The following is a 22051-nucleotide window of genomic DNA, read 5'->3' on the forward strand; positions in this document are numbered from 1 at the left end:
AGGTCATTTAGCAGACACTCTTATCCAGAGCGACTTACAGTGAACTAACTACAGGGACCAGGAAGCTGTATCACTAGACCACAAGTTCATCTCCACCCATACCGTACCAAATACTTTATATAAACTACAACAAAACTAAAAAATGTCCATTCATTTCTTAAAAAATCTCGATAATTGTGTTGTGTTTAAAGATAGTAAAATCAAATACTTATTTAAAAAAAAGCAGTTTTGTATTATCATGGAGCAGGAGTTTTCAGTTAACTAAACCGTTGTAACAGAGAAAAAGCTCAATTGTTTAAAGGAAATCACTCAAAGTCACTCAAATTACAATTATTTACAAATACAGCATTGTCACATTATTGTAGTTACAGCTGTTCAGTTTAAATCTGCAGGCTCAGCGCAAAGTGCACTCAGAAAACAACAGCTCAAAAGTCAGTTAAATTATAAAACTGTTCCTTTTTCTTTATCCTGACAGTTGACAAATGACTCCCAGGCTGTGCTTACATGCACACTGGTACGGGGATTCTGTGCTTGACGCATGACTCATGTAAGCACTTCCATAAGTTTGTTAGTTTCGTAGTCTTAATGCTGTCATAAGAAATGCAGAGTCAGGTAATAGTCACATCATGAGAGGATAGTTTGTAAATGTAAACATCATGCTCCTGCGAAATTGTCCCAAAATACTTACATTACATGTCATTTAGCAGACACTCTTATCCAGCACGACTTACAGTGAACTAATTACAGGGACAGTCCTCCTGGAGCAACTCAGGGTTAAGTACCTTGCTGAGGGGTACAATGGTGGCAGCCCTGGTATTGAACTCACAACCATCTGGTGTTGTATTTGGTAGCCGCACCACTAGACCATCACCACTTTAATTTCATTTGGCCAAATTTAGCGCGTCTTAAATCATTCCTCAATATGATACGTTTTTTGAACTGAGAAACAGATACTCATTCAATTAAGCATTTTTAGAAATGTGATGATGTGTGGTGTGAATTATAATTGATATGGTTTAAATCATATGAAAGCAAATAACTTCTAATCTGGAAAGAAACTGACTGAGAAACATTCGATTGACAGGCTGACATTAGGCTGGAGGAGCAAACTGCATGTCTCTTTCGATGCACAGTCGTCTAAAACGCAGAACACCAGGAGGTAAATGAGGCGAGGTGCCTGTGACATTTTGTTATCTTGGAGCACAGTACCTTGTATAATTTCTATAGTATGTTGAAATTGTCCAAACTAGCATATAGCAGACAAAAAACATCTGGCATGCCTGATAATAATCGGGACATTGCAAATGAGACCAACCAATGTAGATTCATAAAATATAATCTATTTGCATCTAAAGGGTTCTCATTTACACCTGGTGTTACCGTGTGATCTGAGTCTTAATGATATCTGATCAACAAGCCTTTTGCATTTACAGGCATAGTTAGGAAACCTTTCAACTTGCTGGAGGGAATTTCTTCTTAAGCATGTGGTCATGCTGTCCGATCCGTATTCCTATCACGTTGCGTTTTACGTGCCTTGCATTTGGTTTCTTTCTCAATTAGATAGGATACCTAAAGGATATCCAGGTACAAATTGGCTCAGGAAAATGAGACAGTTTTTTCTTGAGGGCAGTTCTTTAGGCTCGGCTTTACCGGTTCTACTGACTGCTGGACCGGTACATTTCAATTGATTAGTATAAGGCATCTTGGATGAATGGTGAGACGACTTCAAGAATAGCACAGCTTTGTCTTAGCACTTCTAGAGAGGGACTGCAGGGCAGACACATAACGAGACACTATGTTCTTTGTAAAAGTGGTCATATACAAAATCCTTTATTTTTTAACTCCTGCTGACATCTTCACTGCTGAGCAGTCATTGCTCGGGTGATTTTGCTCTTTTTAGTGACACCATCTCCGAGGGGCTGCTTTGTCTTTTTCCTTTGGATTTCTTAGTTTAGCTTTGTTTTACTCCTTTCATTGTTCATGCACTGTGGCAATCATGACTCCCGCTAACTACCCAGGAAGTTTAAATGAGAAAAGAAAGAGCTCCCAAACAGCAGGTGTTTAGAAGAGAAAATGTAAATGCCTTTATAAACCGCGTAGCCTGATTATGTGGGATTATTCTGTGCTAGAGTATTAAGAGACAATTGTTCATATGGAAAATTATAAACATATTAAAAACAGCTGTTAGAGTGTAAATTAAAGAACAAATACACCCTCAACTCAGCAGTAATGAGGTTAAGTCATTGAGCATGAAACCATACTAAGATAGGGGAAAGGCAATTTCAACATTGTTTCCTAAAATAAGAAATCCCACCTATTATTCAAAGTATTGCAAAAACAGTGACATATAAATATCTAATATTAATATTCGACTTATTATTTAAATCTCCCTGTTAGCTTCTCTTCAATCCTTTCCATTTCCCATTCTAATGATCTCTCAGTCTACCTGTCAGGCAGACGTATATTAGGGCTTCAGCAGAACCACATTAAATACCTGCAGGGTAAAGGAAGTGACAGTCACTGTTTTGCAGTCTGTGCGGTATAAGCGTCACTCTTGAAAAGATTTTGATGTAGGAAGTAAACGTACAAAAATAAATCCCATTATCATTGTAAAGTTTTTATTTTGCTCATGATGTAAAGAAAAAGCAAAGCGAGTAACATAAAAAGCTTCTGACTAACTCAAATAAAGTGTGGACGATAACTTTTTAGAGTGTCTTTAATTTTGTATATACAGCAGGTGTTGAAATGATGTTCACTTATAACAGATGGATTGGAGTTGATTCTGAGACTTTGGCTGAGCTCTTGTGTGTAGACGTGGAACACGCAGGTCAATCCTCTGGTCATCCTTCCCATATTTGGACATATATACTGTATGGCTCTGACATCTCAAATTTCATAGGTTTATCATCCTCGTAGAAAAAGTGCTTTTTATAAATTAACACCAAGTTCAAAAGTTTAACTGGAGCAAAGTTGTGTTTTGATCAACACATCAATTCTGCACGGTTCCTTTTTAATAAACTATTTTCAATAGGGCAGAGAAACATTGTTATAAGCACACAAATTACCATTTATAAATATTTACATCCTCAAAATGACAGCAGGAAGGAACTTAAATAAATCATAAGCTGTTCTGTTATTGACTTCACATCTTATTGGTCCACCAGTTGCCCCGGGCTCCGTGTGTCTAGTGAAGCACTGAGCTGTTGGTGAATTGTCCCGCTCTGTCCTGTTAGGTCAGTGGGAGGTCGGGGGTCCTGCTAAATGTAATACTCCTTTTGGTTTTCACTGGGAGCGCTCCGAGAGTCCGCCTGGCTGCTGAAAGGGAACTCCTGGCTGTCTTCAGGCTGCGCTGCTTTGACTTCCTGGTTTTGATACGTCTCTGTCCTGCTGCAGATGAATCTGGCCATTATCGCCAATGCGGACACGGTGACAAAGATCACCACGGCAATCACACCTAAAAAAATAATATCACATGCATGAGCGCAAGTAACCAGGTTATTTTTGGCTTTCAGTTGTAAACTTATTTCTTCAAGAATAGGTTCATTTTGGACAACTGCATCCGTCCGTTGTCTTAGGCAAGCGCACAAGGCTGACGTAAAACGCAGTCAATGCTTTGACAAGATTCCACTGATCTACAGGCGGTAATGTCGAGGGTTGCACGCTATGTGTTTTTGTGGGGAACAATCAATGTAAATATAACTTTTGTTCGTTACAAGAACATTTCAAAAGGCACCTTTAACTATTAAACTATAGGTGGAGTCAGTTTGCCGAGCTTAGCACTAAGACTAGAAGCTAGCCTGGCTCGCTACAAAAGAACACCTCTAAAGCTCACAAATTAACAGATTTTATCCAGCGTGTTTAATATGTACACACACACAACTATGTTTAAATGACAAATTGTGGTTATATTATCAATAAATCCAGTTGGCTTCTGTTGGAAAGGCCAATAATACAAACAATTGCATTATGAACATTCTTACATCTTTATGAATGAGACATCCAACAGGGAAGTGTGTGACAGCAGTGCTGAGGGACGAAGACAAGAATATTACGCGTGACTGCACTTTTTTGTATCAAAGTATTTAAATCCAAACTCCAACTAACACTGGAAAAACCTGAACAAATTAAATAGCAATGGTCATCTTGTGGGCCACAGAGATAATGCCAAATGGTTAGATTAAATTATAAAATAGGGTGGTGGTGGCCTAGTGGTACACCTTCCAAACAAAACACTAGAAGGTCGGGAGTTCATTACCAGGCTGCCACCAGTGTACCCCTGAGCAAGGTACTTAACCCTGAGTTGCTCCAGGGAGACTGTCCCTGTACTTAGTTCAATGTGAGTCGCTCTGGATAAGAGCGTCTGCTAAATGACCTGTAATGTAATAAAATATATATTTTTGGGTAATATACAAAGCTTTGTGCTCAGGAATTCACAATGAAATTAAAATGCATTCAATGACAACACATCATCAGTTAGAGACAAATGTGTTTGGCCACTGTGAGCTAGCTAACGTTTCCTTGCATGCAGTGACAACATGTTTTAGCAGTTTTTGAAATTAAGAAAGACATAGAGGGAGACAACCCTGTGCCAGTAAAAAGCTCCAAAGCATGTAGTGAGGAAATATGATGAAGAACACATTTAATTTGGTTTCGTAATTGTAGGCAGTGATGGATGAGGGTAATATTTATTTTGGTTAGTACAGTGGCATAGCACAAATTTGCAGCCCAGTTAATTTTTTCATTATGTTTTATCATTTATTTGAGAAGGTGGTCCTCGAACAATCAGAAATGGGCCTTATGTTTCAAAAAGGTGGAAAACTCCTGACTACATGAAGCAATTAGTCCAAAAGTTTAGACCAAAAAAAGACAGAAAATAAAAAATAATAAGAAATAAACAAAATACTACTTCATGCCACATCAATTTATATCACTTAACCACAGATTAATTACTAGACTTATTTGTTTTTATACAGATTAGATCCTGGGTAATTAATGCATGTAATGCATCCAGTAATAACAGAGTGTATTGTTTTAGGACAATGTTGGTTTTGTCACTTAAATCCCTCTTGGCATTTCATCTAAATCTAAAATAGACCAGAAATTGACAAAAGAAACTGCGATCGCTATGAAGACAGGAGCGTTACACACATCTTTCTTGGTCTGTGATTTCCTTAAACTTATGTCACTCAAGCTTTTGGTTTTATTTGAAAAGCAAACTAAATTTGAGACACAAAATATTGCTTGACTGAGTTCAACGCTGCATCAAAGTGATTTAACACAAGTCTAAAATCCTTTTGTGAGCAAAGTTTTTATGCTTTTCCAAAATCTTCTCATTAAACAGCAAACACATTTTTCATCCTCACTGTCGCTTTCTTCTCCTCAGCAACCTAGATCAATATTATTCTCTCATTATTCACTTGTATCCTGCTGAAAACAAGAATTGTATCCTTCCTATCCCTCCCCAAATATAAAGTTTTGAGTCAACTTAATTTTAATTAATTGTTCTTACTCATGCTGAGATGGATTGTCTTACCTCCGATTAGAGCCGAGTCACTCCTGATGGCGTTGACTAAAGGTTGACGGGGATCCACTGAACTAGGTCGGTCTGTTGAAGAAAAATAATGAACATTAGAAAAGAAGTCCAGAAAAGCGAGTTAACAAAGATACAGAGAAGAAAGAATGTAGAGCAAAGACGAAAAAAAAAGTTTAAAAAAAAAGTGTAATAGCATTAAAACGGAAGAACGACAAGGTAAGGACCGATAGTGTCAGTGCAGTCAGTGAAAGCCTCAGAACAGCTTTAAAGGACTTCACTACAGTTGTCCGATTAATCTCATCTGTCGTAGTGCCATCACTCTGTCTGCTTAACGACGAGGATGGTCAATGAGCCCATACAATGCTATTAAAGGCATGCCAGAAAGGGAGAGGGGTGGGCTGGTTACCTAATGAGATTTATATATATATATATATATAGTATAGCATATAAGGGCTGAGTCTGCTCCTTGTACCTAATAAGGAATGTGTTGTTTCTGCCGCGTAGGGATTGGATGGAGAGGAGGAAGCACAGCTCGACTGGACCAATGGGCCGCTGACGATCACAGGGCTGTCAGGGTGCAGCAGAGCAGCTTTCAGAGGACTGATGGAGTTAAAGCAAACACCTGACAGACAGCCAGTGAACCCAAGAGAGGCCAAGCCGGCCAGCTCTGCATCCATCTCATCAGACTCTGAACATAGAGAGAGAAACACAGAGACAGGAGAGGCTTAGTGAGAAGACACATTTGTTATCAGCAAGTTCCAATTACACATTTCAAATACAACAGTGATTGAGCTTGGCGAGGCCACAGTCGTGATGACAAGTTTTATCTTAATCATTTGAATATCCACTTTGACGCTTCTGGATATTATTTTCCAAATATAACACTGATAGTGGATGATACTGAAAAACCACACACCATGTTCAAAGGCAAAGTTTTTGAACTTTAAATAGCCAGGTTTTTAAACAATATTTCTTTAATAATTATGCATGCTACCTGCAGTATGGTGAAGGTATTGGGAGGGTAGGCAATTTACACACTTTGTGACAGTTAAATAAAAGCTCATGGTTACATATGTAAGCTATAATTACCAGCTGGCGGTTGAACTCCTCCACCAACCAGTCAAGTTGCAGTTTATATCTATTTCTGTCCAAAATGTCATAACTTCCTCATTTTATTGTATTAGACATTTTGGGGTAATTATCATGATTACTGTATGAATTCTTGAGTTATGGCCAAAAACTTGTTTTGTGAGGTCACAAAATTGAGCACCAAATTCTAATCCTTGAGTCCAAGTGGACGTTTGTGCAAAATATGAAGAAATTCCTTCAAGTTGTTCCTGAGATATCGCGCTCACGATACATATATACATACTGACAACCTGAAAAACATAATGTCTCTGGACTCAGCTATCGCCTGCGCGGAGTCATTCAAAATTAACTCATGTCCCATCTTACTTGTATAAGAAGGAACATGAATAACAGGTCAAGCATCAAAGCATCAAAGCAAAACACGATATGTTCTGTACTCAGTGCAACAGTACATAATGCAACTTCCTGCATCTGCACTTAATACTGGCACTGAATTGACCAATATGAAAATTATTTCTGGGGAGACTAGCTGATTGTTGACAGAGTTTGACCTCTAGAGTCTGGCGGATCCATCCGTAGGCCTTTTGCTCTTTCTGCCAGTGCGAAGGTTTAAGACAAGATATCAGCACCCTCTCTTTCGTAGTGGGCCTTCAGACCATAAACAGCACTGGGTTAAAAGGATGCAAGGGGCTGTGTCGATAGGGGCTTGATGTTTTTGGCTACTGCGGAGACAATAATATATGATAGTGAAAATCCAGTTTCAATAAGAGATCCATGAGATCCCAAAGTTGAGCCGGGCTAAAACATGTTGAAATGAAAGCTACCTTGTTATGGTAAAACACCCCATATAGTAGCTTTAATGAACAGCTGGTAGGCAACAAGTATAAAGCCACACTGAAATAAAATGACATTGTACTGTACAATATGAAGGTTCTGGGTGAAACAAACTGCACAACAGACACTTTTCAATTACCAGTAATGGTGGCCGAGGAGAGGCAGTTGGATCATTAAAATCTAAATAATTTATTCCATTTGGAGCAAGACTGCTCATGGTAATCTGCCTTTTAGATTATTATATTTTGTGTGTACAATTGTATGTTTTAGTCTTTAAAAGGAAAAGGTTAAAGTTGTCACCAAAATATTAGCATTCATCTTCTGGGACCACGAGTGTCCTCAGCGAAGTTCAACACATTTCTGGTCATTAGTTTTCAAATACTTTCATGGAGCAAAGTGTTGGCAAAGTGCAAATGTTTACCCGATGACGGATATGTGACTTGGTACAACTTCTTAGATCTTGTTAGATTGCCTCTCAGCTGTCAAAACTAAACGTTTTCACCTTAAGAAACTTCCACAGTGTCTCACTTGCATCACTATCTGAGACAGCAGGTGCTAAATAAAATCTTCAATGGCTATAAATGTCAGTGTGAACTACAATTATTCCTGCAGTGCAATTTGATTACACAGCACATCATTGCCACTCATCTAAGTTATTACCAGAAAGAAGCAACTTTTCACCACATTAATGAGACACTGCACAGTGGCCTGGCTGGAGAGAGCTGTTTATGAGCCGTATATTTGATCAGGCTTTGATTAAGTTTTAAATTGAATGTGATCTTCTGAGCAGTAGGAAATAATTTGACTTTAAATTATAATAATGACACATGTATACCTATTGAGCAGCCTGCAAGAAGGAGACAAGGTTAATAAAACAACGGATTTAAGTCAGAGTCGTAGCATTAGATGGTCTCTCACTGCATACGATATTCTTCTCCATTGTTTGAGAAGACACACTTTTTTTTCCATCTCAAAGTTTCACCATTTTATTCCTAATAAATTAAAGCATATGCAGGCAGAGGGAGTTGGTCTCCAAGGTATTTTAAGTAAAAACAAAAAGGGTTTTACCCAGCATGCATGCGCACACACGTTAGGGTTGGGAGATTGCACACATAGATCGGGTATTATATCGGCAATTTAATGATCTGCCTCTGAAGAACGAGAGAGCCGTTGCTCAGTGGACAGCAGGCAGAGAGAGAGAGAGACATCTGCGCGTAGAGCTGGGATCTTTCCACATCTAACTCTGTTGAATTAAGGGTTTATTTCATCCAAACCAAAGTTGGTGATTGTTGGAATAGTGGAAAAACTAACTACGATTGTTTTGGTGAGTTTTATTTAGTTTCTGTTGAGTTTGAATGAAGTATGTTTTACAATGCTCAGCTGCTCAAACATCTCCCAGCTTTGCTTTTTTACATTTTTATGGAGTTTCTCTTTAAAAAAAGATTAAAGAAAAAATACAGTCTGTAAAAGAAACAGTATACTGTAGGACTATGTGATAAACTATTGAATATCATACAAATAAATACTGGAATTATTAGGTGTTAAAAGTGCTGAATACAGCCTGCACTAAGCAAGATTTGTGGGAAGGAAGTTTGTGTGAGCAGTCAAACCCCACACTGACAGCCTGGCCTTTTATCCACAAACTGACTATTACTGTCCAGCTTCTGCCCTTTACCTCCAACTCTCTGTGCCTTCTCACCCTCCTCTCTTCACTATCCCGCCTCTCTCTCTCTCGTACTCTATACCGCAGCTTAGTCTCTCCATTCTTGCTGGTCCATTCGTTAGGCTGATGGATGACAGCACTGGCAGGGAGTGACAGTATATTAACCATCTTGCTGCCTCTCTGATACTGATATGACTGCCTTAGTCCTCTGGCTCAGCAGAGGCAAGGCTGGGTCACACACTAACACGGCCTGGGTCAACAACAAAACACATTTAAGGAGCTGAATGTAAAAACAGCATCACCATCAATTTGCATGTGCACCACATGTTAGTTTGAGAAGAGCATGATATTTTTGTTGATTTTTCATAGTCCATACAATAGTAAAAGTTTGTATTTATATACTTCTAAATAAATAAATAATATAAAAAATGTATTACTGCAGTTCATTGTCTCAGCCTAGGTTTTTGATATCATGTACAATCCATGAATTGCTGTGGTGGTGATATCAGGGGGTGAAATTTGACTTTAAATGAAAACCTACACTCTACAGTGAGATTGCTTTTAGCCTACCATCAAGTATAAATCCAGATTTAGGTTTAAGGAACTATAGAGAAACCTTAATCGAAAGGCATAATCACCGAGATGTTTTTTAGAAAAAAAATAGTTTCTAATTTAAATCCTATTTTGATACACCGCCCTATTCTCAGCCCCACATGTTTGTAAAAGCAGATCATCACAACTATGGTACAAAGTCTTTCCCCTTTAAGAGAGGCGTGCGGTGGACAGATCCGTCATGTAGACGATGGCAGAAGTGATGTGAAAGTAAAATGTTCTGTCTGGCTATACTGTACCGTTTGACTTCCTGGTTTAGTCTGATCCCACCCACAGCAGCTGAGACTTACTGGTTGTTATGCTGTATCACAGGGTGCTGATTCCAATCTTCCAAGTAATTTGTTCTTTTCAATCTCTCCTCATTACCATACAAAGTGAAGGACCTTTTCTAAAGTTATTACCATTACAGCTGTCTGAAGGCTGCTCAGCTAGACAGGCAAAGACTGTATTACTCACAGCTTCAAAAAACACAGATAAAAGTTTAGGAAAATACACTCTATTTTCTGAACTTCTGCATCAGTGAGAAAACAATGTCATTTGCACAAAAACTTTACCTACACACATGGGTCTAAAAATGCATCTAATGCCACATAACAAGGACTTAAGTGGGTGGCTCCACCTTTAGTCATTTCTAAGGTTTTTATTTTGCATCTCGACAGTAAAGTGCTCTCGTTGTGACCATTTGAATATGGATGTCAACTTGTTTTTAAAAGCATCACAGCTATTGTTCAGACTGCTACTTTCCCTGCACCCAACATGATGAATAGAGAAGGGCAGAAAGCTCCTGAACAGTGTTTAGTAGCATTGGGTCCAAATATGTCAGTGCTGTTATTCAAATGAGTCTGTCTAAGTGCAGGAGCCTCACTTACCCTGCACTTTGCCCAGAACGAGTGATTTGATGCTGTTGAATTCCACATCAGCTGTCAAGTTGAAGTCCTCTTTGGTATTGTGGTCGATCTGAAAAATAATGTATGTCACATCTGTAAGGGAAAAAGCTTAGCAAGAAGAAAGCAAAGACAGATACCAGCGAAAAACTGTCAAGGACAGTTTTGCTTTTTTAAAGATATTTTTTAAGCATTTCTGCTTTATCGGATAGTGATAGCTTAGAGGGAGACAGGGAAGGCCTAACACAGGGGGCGAACTCTACCAGAAGACCTATCAACTGTGTTAAAAGTGTTTTAACAATGGCTGCTCTGTAAAGAAACAGTAAAATGGCTTCAATTAAACATGAAAAACTAGCCGCAGGCTGAACCTCTGTTTTGACCTGCACATTTAAATGGATATCTGGAAACCAATAGACCTGTGAGATGCAGTGGCTCACGGTAGCTGAGCAGAGGAGTGGAGCAGGTTCTGAGGTGATGAATGCCTCACAGACACTTTTATAATAAAAGAGCTTGTGATGTATTGCTTGCAAACGCAGAGATTTGGGCTTGAGTGAATCATTCATCAATAAGACATCTGCTAATGTTGATCAACCTGAGACTAAAGTGGAGCCACAAAAAAACGTGGAAATAGAAAGTAGCTTAATAACAGAGAGGAAATTTACCATTTATGAATTCATATTTTATTAGGTCTCCAATAGTCGGTGGACATGTTGGTGTCCTATATGAGATATCCACTGCCGAGGCGACTGATCTTTTAATTAGGATTTTTTTTCTATGATAATGTAATAATTTGAAAATGATTGCTTGTTGATGCTTACTGTCAATCAATCAATAATTACTACTGGCTGCTGTGTTTGTATTTTGTGACTCAGGGTCATTCACTCACGCTGCGGTCAGAGATCTTGTCCCTGTGGAAGGGCTCAGGACATCCCTACTTACATTTTAAGTTATAAGTTATAAGTGACTTTAGAACGCACCTATGCACAAAGCTTCCTGTTTATGAGTATTATCCAAGTTTGCATCATATTATGACATGAGTGCTTTGAACATAAGAAAGCTGGGTTTTACATGATTCATTTGCAGTGGCAGCATTAAACGCAGGGTCTCAAAATAAGCATCAGCATGCAGTTTATATTAATAACATGACAACGAGCGTCAGCCCCAGTTAGTGTCTGCTTGTCATTCTCATCAGGTGTTTAGTGAAGTGTGAACAGTGGGCTCATTTAACAATGTAATACAACATGTGGATCTCAGTCTGACAGATTTTAAAAGGAAGATTGAGCATGTGAAATTCATTACAAAATATTATTTTCTTCTCTTTGTTTGCGGTGATCTGTTTTGCATCGCGTTAATTATTTGTTGTGTGTGTGTGTACCTGCACAGAGACAATGTCTGCCAGTCTCCTGATGATCACCGTGTGCAGACGTCCATCAGCCAAGTCAGTCGCTCTGCTCCTCAGCACCTCCACATCTCTGCTGCTGTGCAATTTGTACCATAATTCCAGCTCATCTTTGCAAACACAAAACAACAATACAATATTACTCTTTAGTGCAAGCACATAGAGAATCACAGAGTTTAATGTTGCAATCCAAAGTGTGTTGTTGTTGTTTTTAGTATATACTTGAAGAGCAACATTTCTATTACTCTACATTATTACATATAGGTGCAAGATTATTACATTCAGTAAAGCTTTATTTGTCCCCAAGGGGCAATATAATAATCATATTTAAAACAGATCTAATACAAACTGCTGCTCAAAACTCAAATAAACTATATCAGTTGTACTATACACTCTTATTGTTGACCACCAACAATAAAGATGCCATGAATGATAGAAAATAAAGACAATCTGACCTAATCTTCACAATGTTGCTGATTGTTACAAACATGTCTAAAGTTAAAGACCTGAGCCAAGTTTTAACTTTCTTTGATAATCAATGAATTACTTAAACCTAAAAAAATTCCACATGCTTGGCTCTGAACATCTTAAGGTCTTGTCACACATATCCGTATGGCAGAAACGTATGCCGGCGCATACGAAAATTTGTCAGAGTCCAAATACGTCCAACATCGGAAAAGTGAACATATACATATACAGATACGCATGTCTAACCTATTGATAGAGTATCACTTACTTATACAAAATGTATCAGTCGAATACCCAACGAATGCATAACGTATACAAAATATGGGCAACACGCTGGTTTACGTTGATATAAGGTATAAGTAGTATTCTTTAAGGCATCACTGTGTTACGCTGAGGTGCGTTGTTGAACGCTGATGTTTTGATCATGTTCAAAATGACCGGACGTACCCGACGTGTGCTTCATAAGATATGCAGACGTTACGTGACGTTAGACGTACGTGAATACTTACCTACGTAAATATAGTACGTGAATACCTACGTGACTACGTTAGAGGTACGTTAGTTATAGGCTACGTCGGCTGACGGTGAATCCCACAGCCAATGTATTGATAACGAGTGGATAACCTATTCCTACCCTATGTTAAGATTATGCCTGATGACGGAGTAACTTATTAAACGTGTTTCTACAGTACAGCTAGCGTTCAGCATGTTAGCCGTTCTCCAGCATCAGCATGACGTGAACCAGATGGCACTTTTCCAGCTCCGTTGTCCAGACGCTCTGATACGTTTTAAATAAGTAAGTGATAAACTATCAATGTTTGACATATGTATAATAATTTGTTATGTATTCGTTATGTATACGTCAGCTACAACACCGCTGTGGAAAAGTTGGACGTATTTGGACTCTGACACATTTTTTGCTAATTTTTATATACGCCGGCATGTTTCTGCCATACGGAGCTGTGTGTGTAGCGTCTGCGTCCTTCAAACGATCACAACATACCCTTCATTTATATCAACCTATTGCTGATATTTGGTATGCACCGGCATACGTTTCTGTCATACGGATATGTGTGACAGGGCCTTTAGAAGATATGTATTCACTCCTTCAAAGAAAGAACATTTCATCCACTTATCTGAACGTTACGACATACCAGCTGCTGAATTAAGAAGCTACACACCATTTAATACTTTGAGGATTAAAACGTTATCTCTATGAATAACTCCATGATATTGAATTAATTTCCCACTTTTTTTTTTTACAGTTTTAATAAATTCCACACAGCTGAGATAATTTGAACGCTTAGAGATGTCTGCAGAATTTACAGCTGAGCAGAAATTAAATTATCTTTTTTTTTTAAGATCCAAATGCCCTTTTCAATTTGTTTTCCTAATTATGACTCACTATGGTACTTTTTCACAGACTAATAGAGAGCATATCCCCTATCATAAGAGCACATCTTGATGATAAAAACAATCTTGCAGAGAGCAAAGAGTGTTTCAGGGTCTCAGCGAGTAACTTGGATAATATATATGTGTGCAGCAGCTGAGGCTCCAGTAACTGCAACAGCAACAGAATATACTTTGTTGTGCATCAAAAAGAAACCTCTCTCTGGGATTCAATTAGATACTTCAGCAAGAGTGTAGATACCAGATCATTACGTGATCAACTATTCAAAACCTGCTATCCTATGCTTGGCTTTCTCTCAGTCATTAAAGAAAGCTGAAAGTTACTTCTACTAACAGCCGAATTTGTAAAAAAAAAAAAATGCATTTCAACTAATACCTTAAAAGGAAAGTTTCAGTTTGCTAGTTTTTACCGTCATGACAATGAATTGTGTTCAAAATGTAAAAGTTTTCTCCTATACCTAAACTGAACTTCACGCTAGTAAAACAAATGACGTGTAATTAAGCCATATTTACAAGTTTCAGACACCGGATAATGGCAAATCCTATTATGCTATGCAGTTCTGCTGGCGTTGCTCCCTGCCAACTAGAGCTCTAAAGCTCTACAGTGAAGCGAGGGATGAAAATTTGAACACAATAAATAATCACAATGCAAGAACAAGGGAAGGGGGACCCCATGCTGCAAGCAGAATTATCATTTAATAGTAGCTGCGCCACATTTTTTCTTCTGCATGGAGAAGGAGGCTGCATATCATGACAGACTCAATGCACAGGGGGAAAGAAACGGAGAGGAGAGTTGAATATAAGCAAATGCGGGACAATAAAAGGGGTAGCAGAATTAAAATCAGGTCAAACTAAAAGGAAAATAAAAATTAATGTCAGCGTCTTCCTCACCATGATGGTTGATGAGCAGGGCCAGGTACTCTTTATAGAAAGATTTGACGTAGAGCAGCAGAGCAGGACTCTGCCCGGTCCTGAAGCTCAGGGAGATGTTTTCTCCTTTCAGCGACACATCAGAGTAGATGTAGGAAGGCAAGGCGCTGCTGTTCCTGCTCAGTTCGTAGGGCTCCTTGAGGTTGTAGGCGATGGATGTTGATGACTGAAAGCTGGCTGAAACCTCTGAAAGTTAAAACATTTGACGAGTGAACTTCTCTATTGCATCTGTACAAAGAAACCACTTGTCATTGAAGAATATGGAGGAAAATAACAAAAGATAACCCGAGTAAAAATACTTTTCTGTTCTTTTAAATGCTCAATGTTCTGGAAATATAATCAAATGTATTTACAGTTGAAATAATATCAGCAGCTAAAAGTAAACCAGTATTTTTAGAAGCCTATTTCCTTAACAAATCTTTCAAGCAGCAAACTACTTTAAAGCTTTCAGCTCAACCGGATGTGCAGCCGTAGTTCTTTTAGATTTCATTCCAAAAGTCCCAATATTTTTGTTGAATGAGCTCTTCTTTTAGTTTTTCACTTTTAAATGAGCCGTTTTATAATTTAAGTTGTTTGTGACGGAATGGTTTCATATTATTTGAAATATACTTTTTGTCTGGAAACGGGGTAAGCGTGAGTCTGGCTCTTTCCAACGGTAACACAATTCGCCTCCCAGCACCAACATGTTATATGTGGGACGATTTCTTGTGTGGGTGCTGTGACTTCCAGTTCAGGTTTCCTGGAAACACCAGCTATTGTAATACTAAGAAAGATTCCTGCACATAACCTGCACAATTCTTTTGTTATGCTTTGGTTTTACAGATAACAAAAACATGTTACCAAGTGAGCTTTAAAGGTTCTGGAAAGAAGATTTTACTTTTGGACGGAGCAACGTTACCCGTTTCCCTCCGTTTCCCTCCGTTTCTAAACTTTGTGCTAAGCTAAGCACCTGATGGATGCAGAACAGACAAATATGAGTGTGTTATCATCTTAGAAATCAAATAAGTGTATTCTCCCAAAAATGATTCCTTTAATGCATAGGCTATTTCTACAGTACTGATGGAGTTTGAAATTATGTTGACTTTCAACAGTCTCCAACAAGCCCTCGATGCACCACAATGACATGGTGGGCTAGAAGAGTCCTTTAAGATAATCTTTATGCTTGACCTTCAGGATAGGCTCATTATGATTCACTTCAAATGATCGTGGAGAGGCCGAGCTGTGCAGACAGGGAGTGAGAGAGACAGTCAGGGTCAGTCTAATGTCTGCTGACTGAAGGATCCTCTGCTGAAAGCCGACTAATCTTTGCTCTCTCCTCCTCATTGAAGCACCAGTGTTGGTCATAATAATTTGGTCATATAAAGCTGTAACATAAATCTCTATATTGGCTTACAAATTAATCAAAACCTTCTGCACTTTTAAGCCAAACCATGATCTTTTGATCTTAATCTTCGTTAATAAACTAGCTAGCTACAGCTGGTCATTTCTGGTAGCAAAAGCTTTCAATTAAAATGACAAAATCTGTGAGATTCATCCTGCTGCAGAGCCGGAGAGCCCCACAGTTCTAGACGTACGCATGTGCAAGTAGCTAGACGTACGAGTAAAGTACAAACAGAGATTGCTTAACTCTCTCAAGACTGCCAACATTAAAATAGCCCATGTTTCTAGTCTTATTAAATAAAATGTATGTGTATCGTACTCAATGAAGGATTTTTGAAATTAAGTATAAACATTTATTAATTGACTGAACGTATGCCAAAGACACTGCACACACATGAAAAGCAAGAGCATTTGCAGTGGATGTGATATTCCTGTTATAGGTGTGTTATTCCTCTGTGAGTCTGACTAATGCATCACTGCATGTGACGGCCATATTTAACTGGCAAAAAACCTATCCCTCTTTGTCTGGAGAGCCTCTGAATGGGACGCACAGAGCTGAGCTGGCAAAATAAAATGCAATACAAAAACAGCAGAATAGGCTGCTGTTCAAATCAAACAGTCAAAACTTCATACTGATACCATGTGAGAGAACATATTATAAACTGATTGTTGAGTAGTAACAGGTGCAATATACAATATGAATATGAAATGAAGGTACTAACTTAGGAATGAGGGAACACCACCATGAGTTCTTAACATACTACTGTTGTTCTACTAATATTTCTAATATCTCGTAATATCTTACTATTATAGTCACCACCACTTCTTCAGAACCTAACTATTATAGGGACATTATACAGTGCTTATATATATATATATATATATATATATATATATATATATATATATATATATATATATGCTATTTAAAATGCAGTTTTTGCATAAATGTTATATTTAAAACCTACAATACCAGTAATAATATTCCTTTTTTCATACTTTACTCCATGAATGTCGGGAGCTGTTTTAGAGCACACATGCATACAATGAACTTCAGGTCTTTCATGTCTTCTGCTGCTGCACATTGTCATGGTAATTGTAGGGACAAAAACCAAATGGGAGAATTTGAAGTTGGAGGAGAGACTGCTTTTTATGTGAAAGATGATACAGACCGTGTGTCTCTAAGGTTTTTTTGAGTGTAAATCTGTCTGTCAAATATAATGGGATTGGTCTGGAGAATGTTTAGTGAATTTAAAGCACCATAGGTCTGAAATCATGTTATCTATACGTATTATGAAAGTTCATATTACTAGTAGCTTGAAAGAGAAATTATTTGAAAAACTGGAAAAAGGAGCAAAGATGTTCTTTATTGACTTTAACATTTAATTAATTGATATTTTAAGGGACATAACGTCAATGATATAAACCAGTGTTACTCATTGCGCGGCTCGCCAAGCTTTAATTGGTGGCTCGCATGGCAGTGGGCTAAGTAAAGGGGGGATAGATATGATTATGGAGTCAATACAGATATTTCATAAAAACAAGCAGGGCTAATACATATAACCCATTAAAACACTGAACGTGTCTGCTCTATTAGCCTACAAATAATACAAATAATAGATAATAATAATTAATAAAAAGATGCAAATATAGACCAGAAACAAGATATTTAAACCTGCTCAGCGGAACACTGACTCACTGCAGAGTTTCCAGTTTTGGCGGTCTATCAGCGCTACAATGGCGAATATGCTCTTGGACGGGTAGATACATGGTGGGCTAGTATATAAATAAATAAACTTAAGCTTGCTAAAAATATGTTAACATAAGCATGCTTGTGAATATGGACATTTGCTAAAAAATAATTTATATCGATAAATGTTAACATTTAAATTGGAGGATACTACGACAAACCTGGCACTTCATACTCGCGTTAGCTTGGCTCCGGTTTACACGTTTCACCATTTCATGCTAGTTAGCTCGTGTTTCTACAGGCGTAAAATGGATCGATTTCTTATTAAAAAATAGTTACACACCAGGTGGACAGAAACAAAGTATGACAAACGAGGAACATTAATATTTGTCTTTGGAGCATCAACAGCTGAGAGGAAGATGCTGGAGATGTGGTTTGTGGACAGACAACAGCTGCTCTCGTTAAAAAAGAAAGGTATGAGCCATACAAGACGAGCATAGGATATTTCAAGACAAGTGGACAGAGGAATTTGTATTTGTCCTCCACGAGTCGAACCCTTCGTGCTTAATGTGCAAACAAACCCGCTCTGGTTTCAAGCGAAGTCATTTGGAGCCGCATTTCCAAACGACGCATCCAAAATTCAACAAAATTTACGCACTTGGAAGAGAAATTAGTAAAAAAAAAAGAAAAGAAATGGAGCAGCTTTCTTCTCTTTCTGGACAACAAAGGCTCGTACACATGACAACTAATACAGCTGAAAGATTAACGGAGACATCTTTTGAGATCGCATGGATTTTGGCTCGGGCAAAAAAAACCTTCTCAGACTCAAACATTGTGAAACACTGTGTTTTGGCTTCAGCAGAAATATTGTTTGCAGAGTTTGACAACATCATCCCAGTATTAAGATAATCCTGCTTTTATTGAATGCATTGGTTGGCTGCATTTCATATTGTATGTTCTGGGTGGGATGACAGATTAATAAACAGATGTGCTTTTCATACTTTGCGGTAAAAGTGGCTCTCCTATTGACTTTGTCCTATCAATGAGGCTCTCACGTAAAGAATAGTGAAGACCACTGATATAAAGGCTCTAGTCTTTGGATGTGTGTGTGTATTTGAACGTATATACCTTTATGACAGAAGGCTCCCGTGTAGGCTGACTGGTCACAGTCGCAGGAGAAACCATTGGCTCTCTCTACACAGCGACCCTGGTTCTGGCAGAGTGAGCCGTAGCTGCTGCAGTGGCCCGGGCATCCAGGTCGGACCCCTGGGGTGATCTTCGCCCTCTCCTCCAGATCTAGAGTGACTCCGTTCAGCTGCAGAGTGCGGATGCAGCCCAGAAAGCCTTTCTGTCTGGACGCAGTGCCTCCTGCCAACAAAAACAAACACTATACACATGATACACTCATACCAACACACTCGACTTGACAGACAACAAGCAGCCCAATCAGAGTTTAAAACCTGCCCAATCCTCATATTTACAAGAGAATAATTGCATGTGCCTCTTATAATCAAACTAACGCAAATGTACGGTTACATTAACACACAAAAATATCTTCAAGTCCTTTAGATACTGTTACAGATACAGCCACCTAGAATTTCCCCTACGGACCTAGACCTTCCTGCAGTTCCTTGTTAGTTTCCCCCCATTCCTGTTTCCTGACACGATGCGTCTACATTACATTGAAAACATGCTTATTCACTCATGTGAAGGGTGTCATCATGAGATTACTTCACGAAAACACAACTGTAAGTACACTGAACAATCATATTTCTTTGTTTAGGCCAGGGGTGGGGAACCTCCGGCCTCCGGGCCGTATAGGGCCCGCAAGACCATTTGATTCGGCCCTCGAGGTAATTCATAAACACACGCAAGGAAATCCACAAAAATAAATAAATAATAATCTAGACAACAGGTCTTCAACAGAGTGTCTGCGACCCCCAGGGGGTTTGTGGAGGTACTGCAGGGGGGGGGGTCGCGAAATTATAGATAAAGCAATAAAAATAAAGTTTTTATTTATTTATTACAATTTTTTTTGCTTTGCGCATTCACATCCACTCCTCCGCTGTACTTCACGAAGGGCGGCGACACACACCTACAGTCAGAGACAAAGTTGAGGAAAGGAGAGGGGTGAACTAAAAATAAATTTCCGCCATGCACCCCCCCTTGAATAATAATACTAATAATAATAATAACCAACAAGCAGCTCTCTGCAGAGCATCACATACAAACATGGAAAGATAGAGAGGTAGACCACCACACCAAGAACAGACTATTCCACCACTGCTGTGCAATTATCACTGCCATGTGCAATACTCACTTTATTTTCTATCAACCACTTGGTCCTTATATTGTTTTTTATTCTATTTAATTATTGTGTACTGCCTTTTTACTTCATGTTCTTTTGCTGTGACGAGATACATTTCCCCGTTGTGGGACTAATAAAGGATTTCTGATTTCTGATAAAACAGAAAGATACATGGATAAAAAAGTTGCTTTTTTGCACAGCATAAAAGAAATGGCTGGGTTGCGTCTTAAAAACATTGTTGCAGAGGTTATGAGTTCAATAATTAATATGGCCCTCGAAGGATGTTGTAAAAAATAAAATGGCCATCGATAAGAAAAATGTTCCCCACCCCTGAGTTAGGCCATGGCTAACACGTTATGTTTCTGAGACTTAAAGTAGTGGCTGGATTAGGTGGCTATATCTATACATTCACTTTAAAAAGTATTCACTTATATGAACAGATGTAAGATTTTGAGACTCGTATCACAAGGCTGACTTAATAATCATTTGAAAAGGAAAGAAAAAGTTTGAGCCTAGCTATAAGCGTGATTTGGTTATATTACACACTGTGTTTCAGGCCTATTGAACTGATCTCATTGATGGGTTTACACTGATTGCAGAAAAGGGGCCAATTCATTTAAATAAAGCGCACTAGGGGTAAAAAATATAGGTTAGTTTCTCACAAACTGGCCAATAAAACGCCCAGTGATAATAAAAGTAAAAAGAGAAAATAGAAATATGACATTTGTGAGGAAGGTTAAATCAGATTTGTTCGGAGCGATGAGTGTTTTAATCTGCTGCTATTTTACTTCAGTTGATGTTGAAGTCATTTTGCTTCATGTACATCATAATTTATTCACTAAATCTGTTTCCATTGCACAAGCGTCAAAACGTTTTTTGCAATATCTTTCTAATTTTCAAAGTTTCCACTCACTTTAAGGCACAAATTGAAAATGATTCAATTTCAAAAGAGGTGGGTGGAAACGCACCTTCTGGTCACACTGTTTCTTCTGTCTCTGTGTGATTGTAAATCTATCATTTTTTAATTTTCTCTGCAGTGAATTATGATTGACAGGCACATGTTGCCACTTCAGCACAACAAGGCCACGTCTGCTCTGCAGGGCACTGAGACACTGACACTGCCTGTATCACGGTGCTGGCTGTAGATTGGCTAACTGCGTAGCTGATGAGCCATCTGGTGTCTGACATTCATGCTTTCTACAAAACAAGAAGTAACTCTTCCTCCTTTCACCTGACAATTCATTTTGTAATATAGCAAATGCACATTGTTCACAGTTTAGACTTGGCAAAATTACATTTCTCCCGGAGTTTAAAGCTGGCGACGTCTTATTTTATATCCGCGCATGACAGTTGTTATTGTTCTTGTAGAATGGAATTGGCAGGGTATTACTCATGCAGTTCGAGTCTGGAAAGCTTCAAATGTTCAGTCAGAGTAGTTTTACATACTGCTAAATCTCCTTCTGTAGCAACAGTTATAAAACAGACAGCCCATTAAGAGAGCACACAGAGTAGGACATTTAATTAAGCATTGTCGTCGGCTCAGTAAGGAACATTTTCATTACTAAGACTGAAACACATGTACAGCAAACTTTAATTATATTTTTATTTAACCCATTTTAGCCAGACCTAGCATGCACGAGTGCAACTTTGGGGCTGTGTTTGTTTTTGGTCACTTTCCAGATGGAACATAAAACCAGTGATGAACTGAGGTAGATGCAACCCTCTTTACCTATGCCGAAAAATCCTTAATTTTATCGTATTGTAGTACATTTTTTGTGGCTTCTTCTCCCAAATCAGAAGCTGGTTACTCTGGTCCAAGATTGACCGCAAATAACCAACACAACATTTAGC

The 22051-nt window shown here is 38.5% G+C and overlaps 1 protein-coding gene across 1 annotated transcript in view; it reads right to left on the bottom strand.

The window, feature by feature from the left end:
- Positions 1-2596: 2596 nt before the first annotated feature.
- The window catches only part of LOC115007430 (contactin-associated protein-like 4), a 93571-nt gene continuing 74116 nt past the window's right edge, over positions 2597-22051 (bottom strand). The window contains exons 18-24 of the mRNA XM_029430295.1: positions 19021-19260; positions 14784-15008; positions 11991-12124; positions 10601-10688; positions 6006-6221; positions 5534-5605; positions 2597-3454 (exon numbers count right to left, since the gene is read on the bottom strand). Coding sequence (XP_029286155.1) covers positions 3258-3454; positions 5534-5605; positions 6006-6221; positions 10601-10688; positions 11991-12124; positions 14784-15008; positions 19021-19260 — 1172 coding nt within the window. The 3' untranslated portion in view covers positions 2597-3257. The remainder of the gene's footprint in view (positions 3455-5533; positions 5606-6005; positions 6222-10600; positions 10689-11990; positions 12125-14783; positions 15009-19020; positions 19261-22051) is intronic.

The sequence above is a fragment of the Cottoperca gobio genome, chromosome 4 (genome assembly GCF_900634415.1).
Source record: "Cottoperca gobio chromosome 4, fCotGob3.1, whole genome shotgun sequence".
In the NCBI taxonomy this organism is placed as follows: domain Eukaryota; kingdom Metazoa; phylum Chordata; class Actinopteri; order Perciformes; family Bovichtidae; genus Cottoperca; species Cottoperca gobio.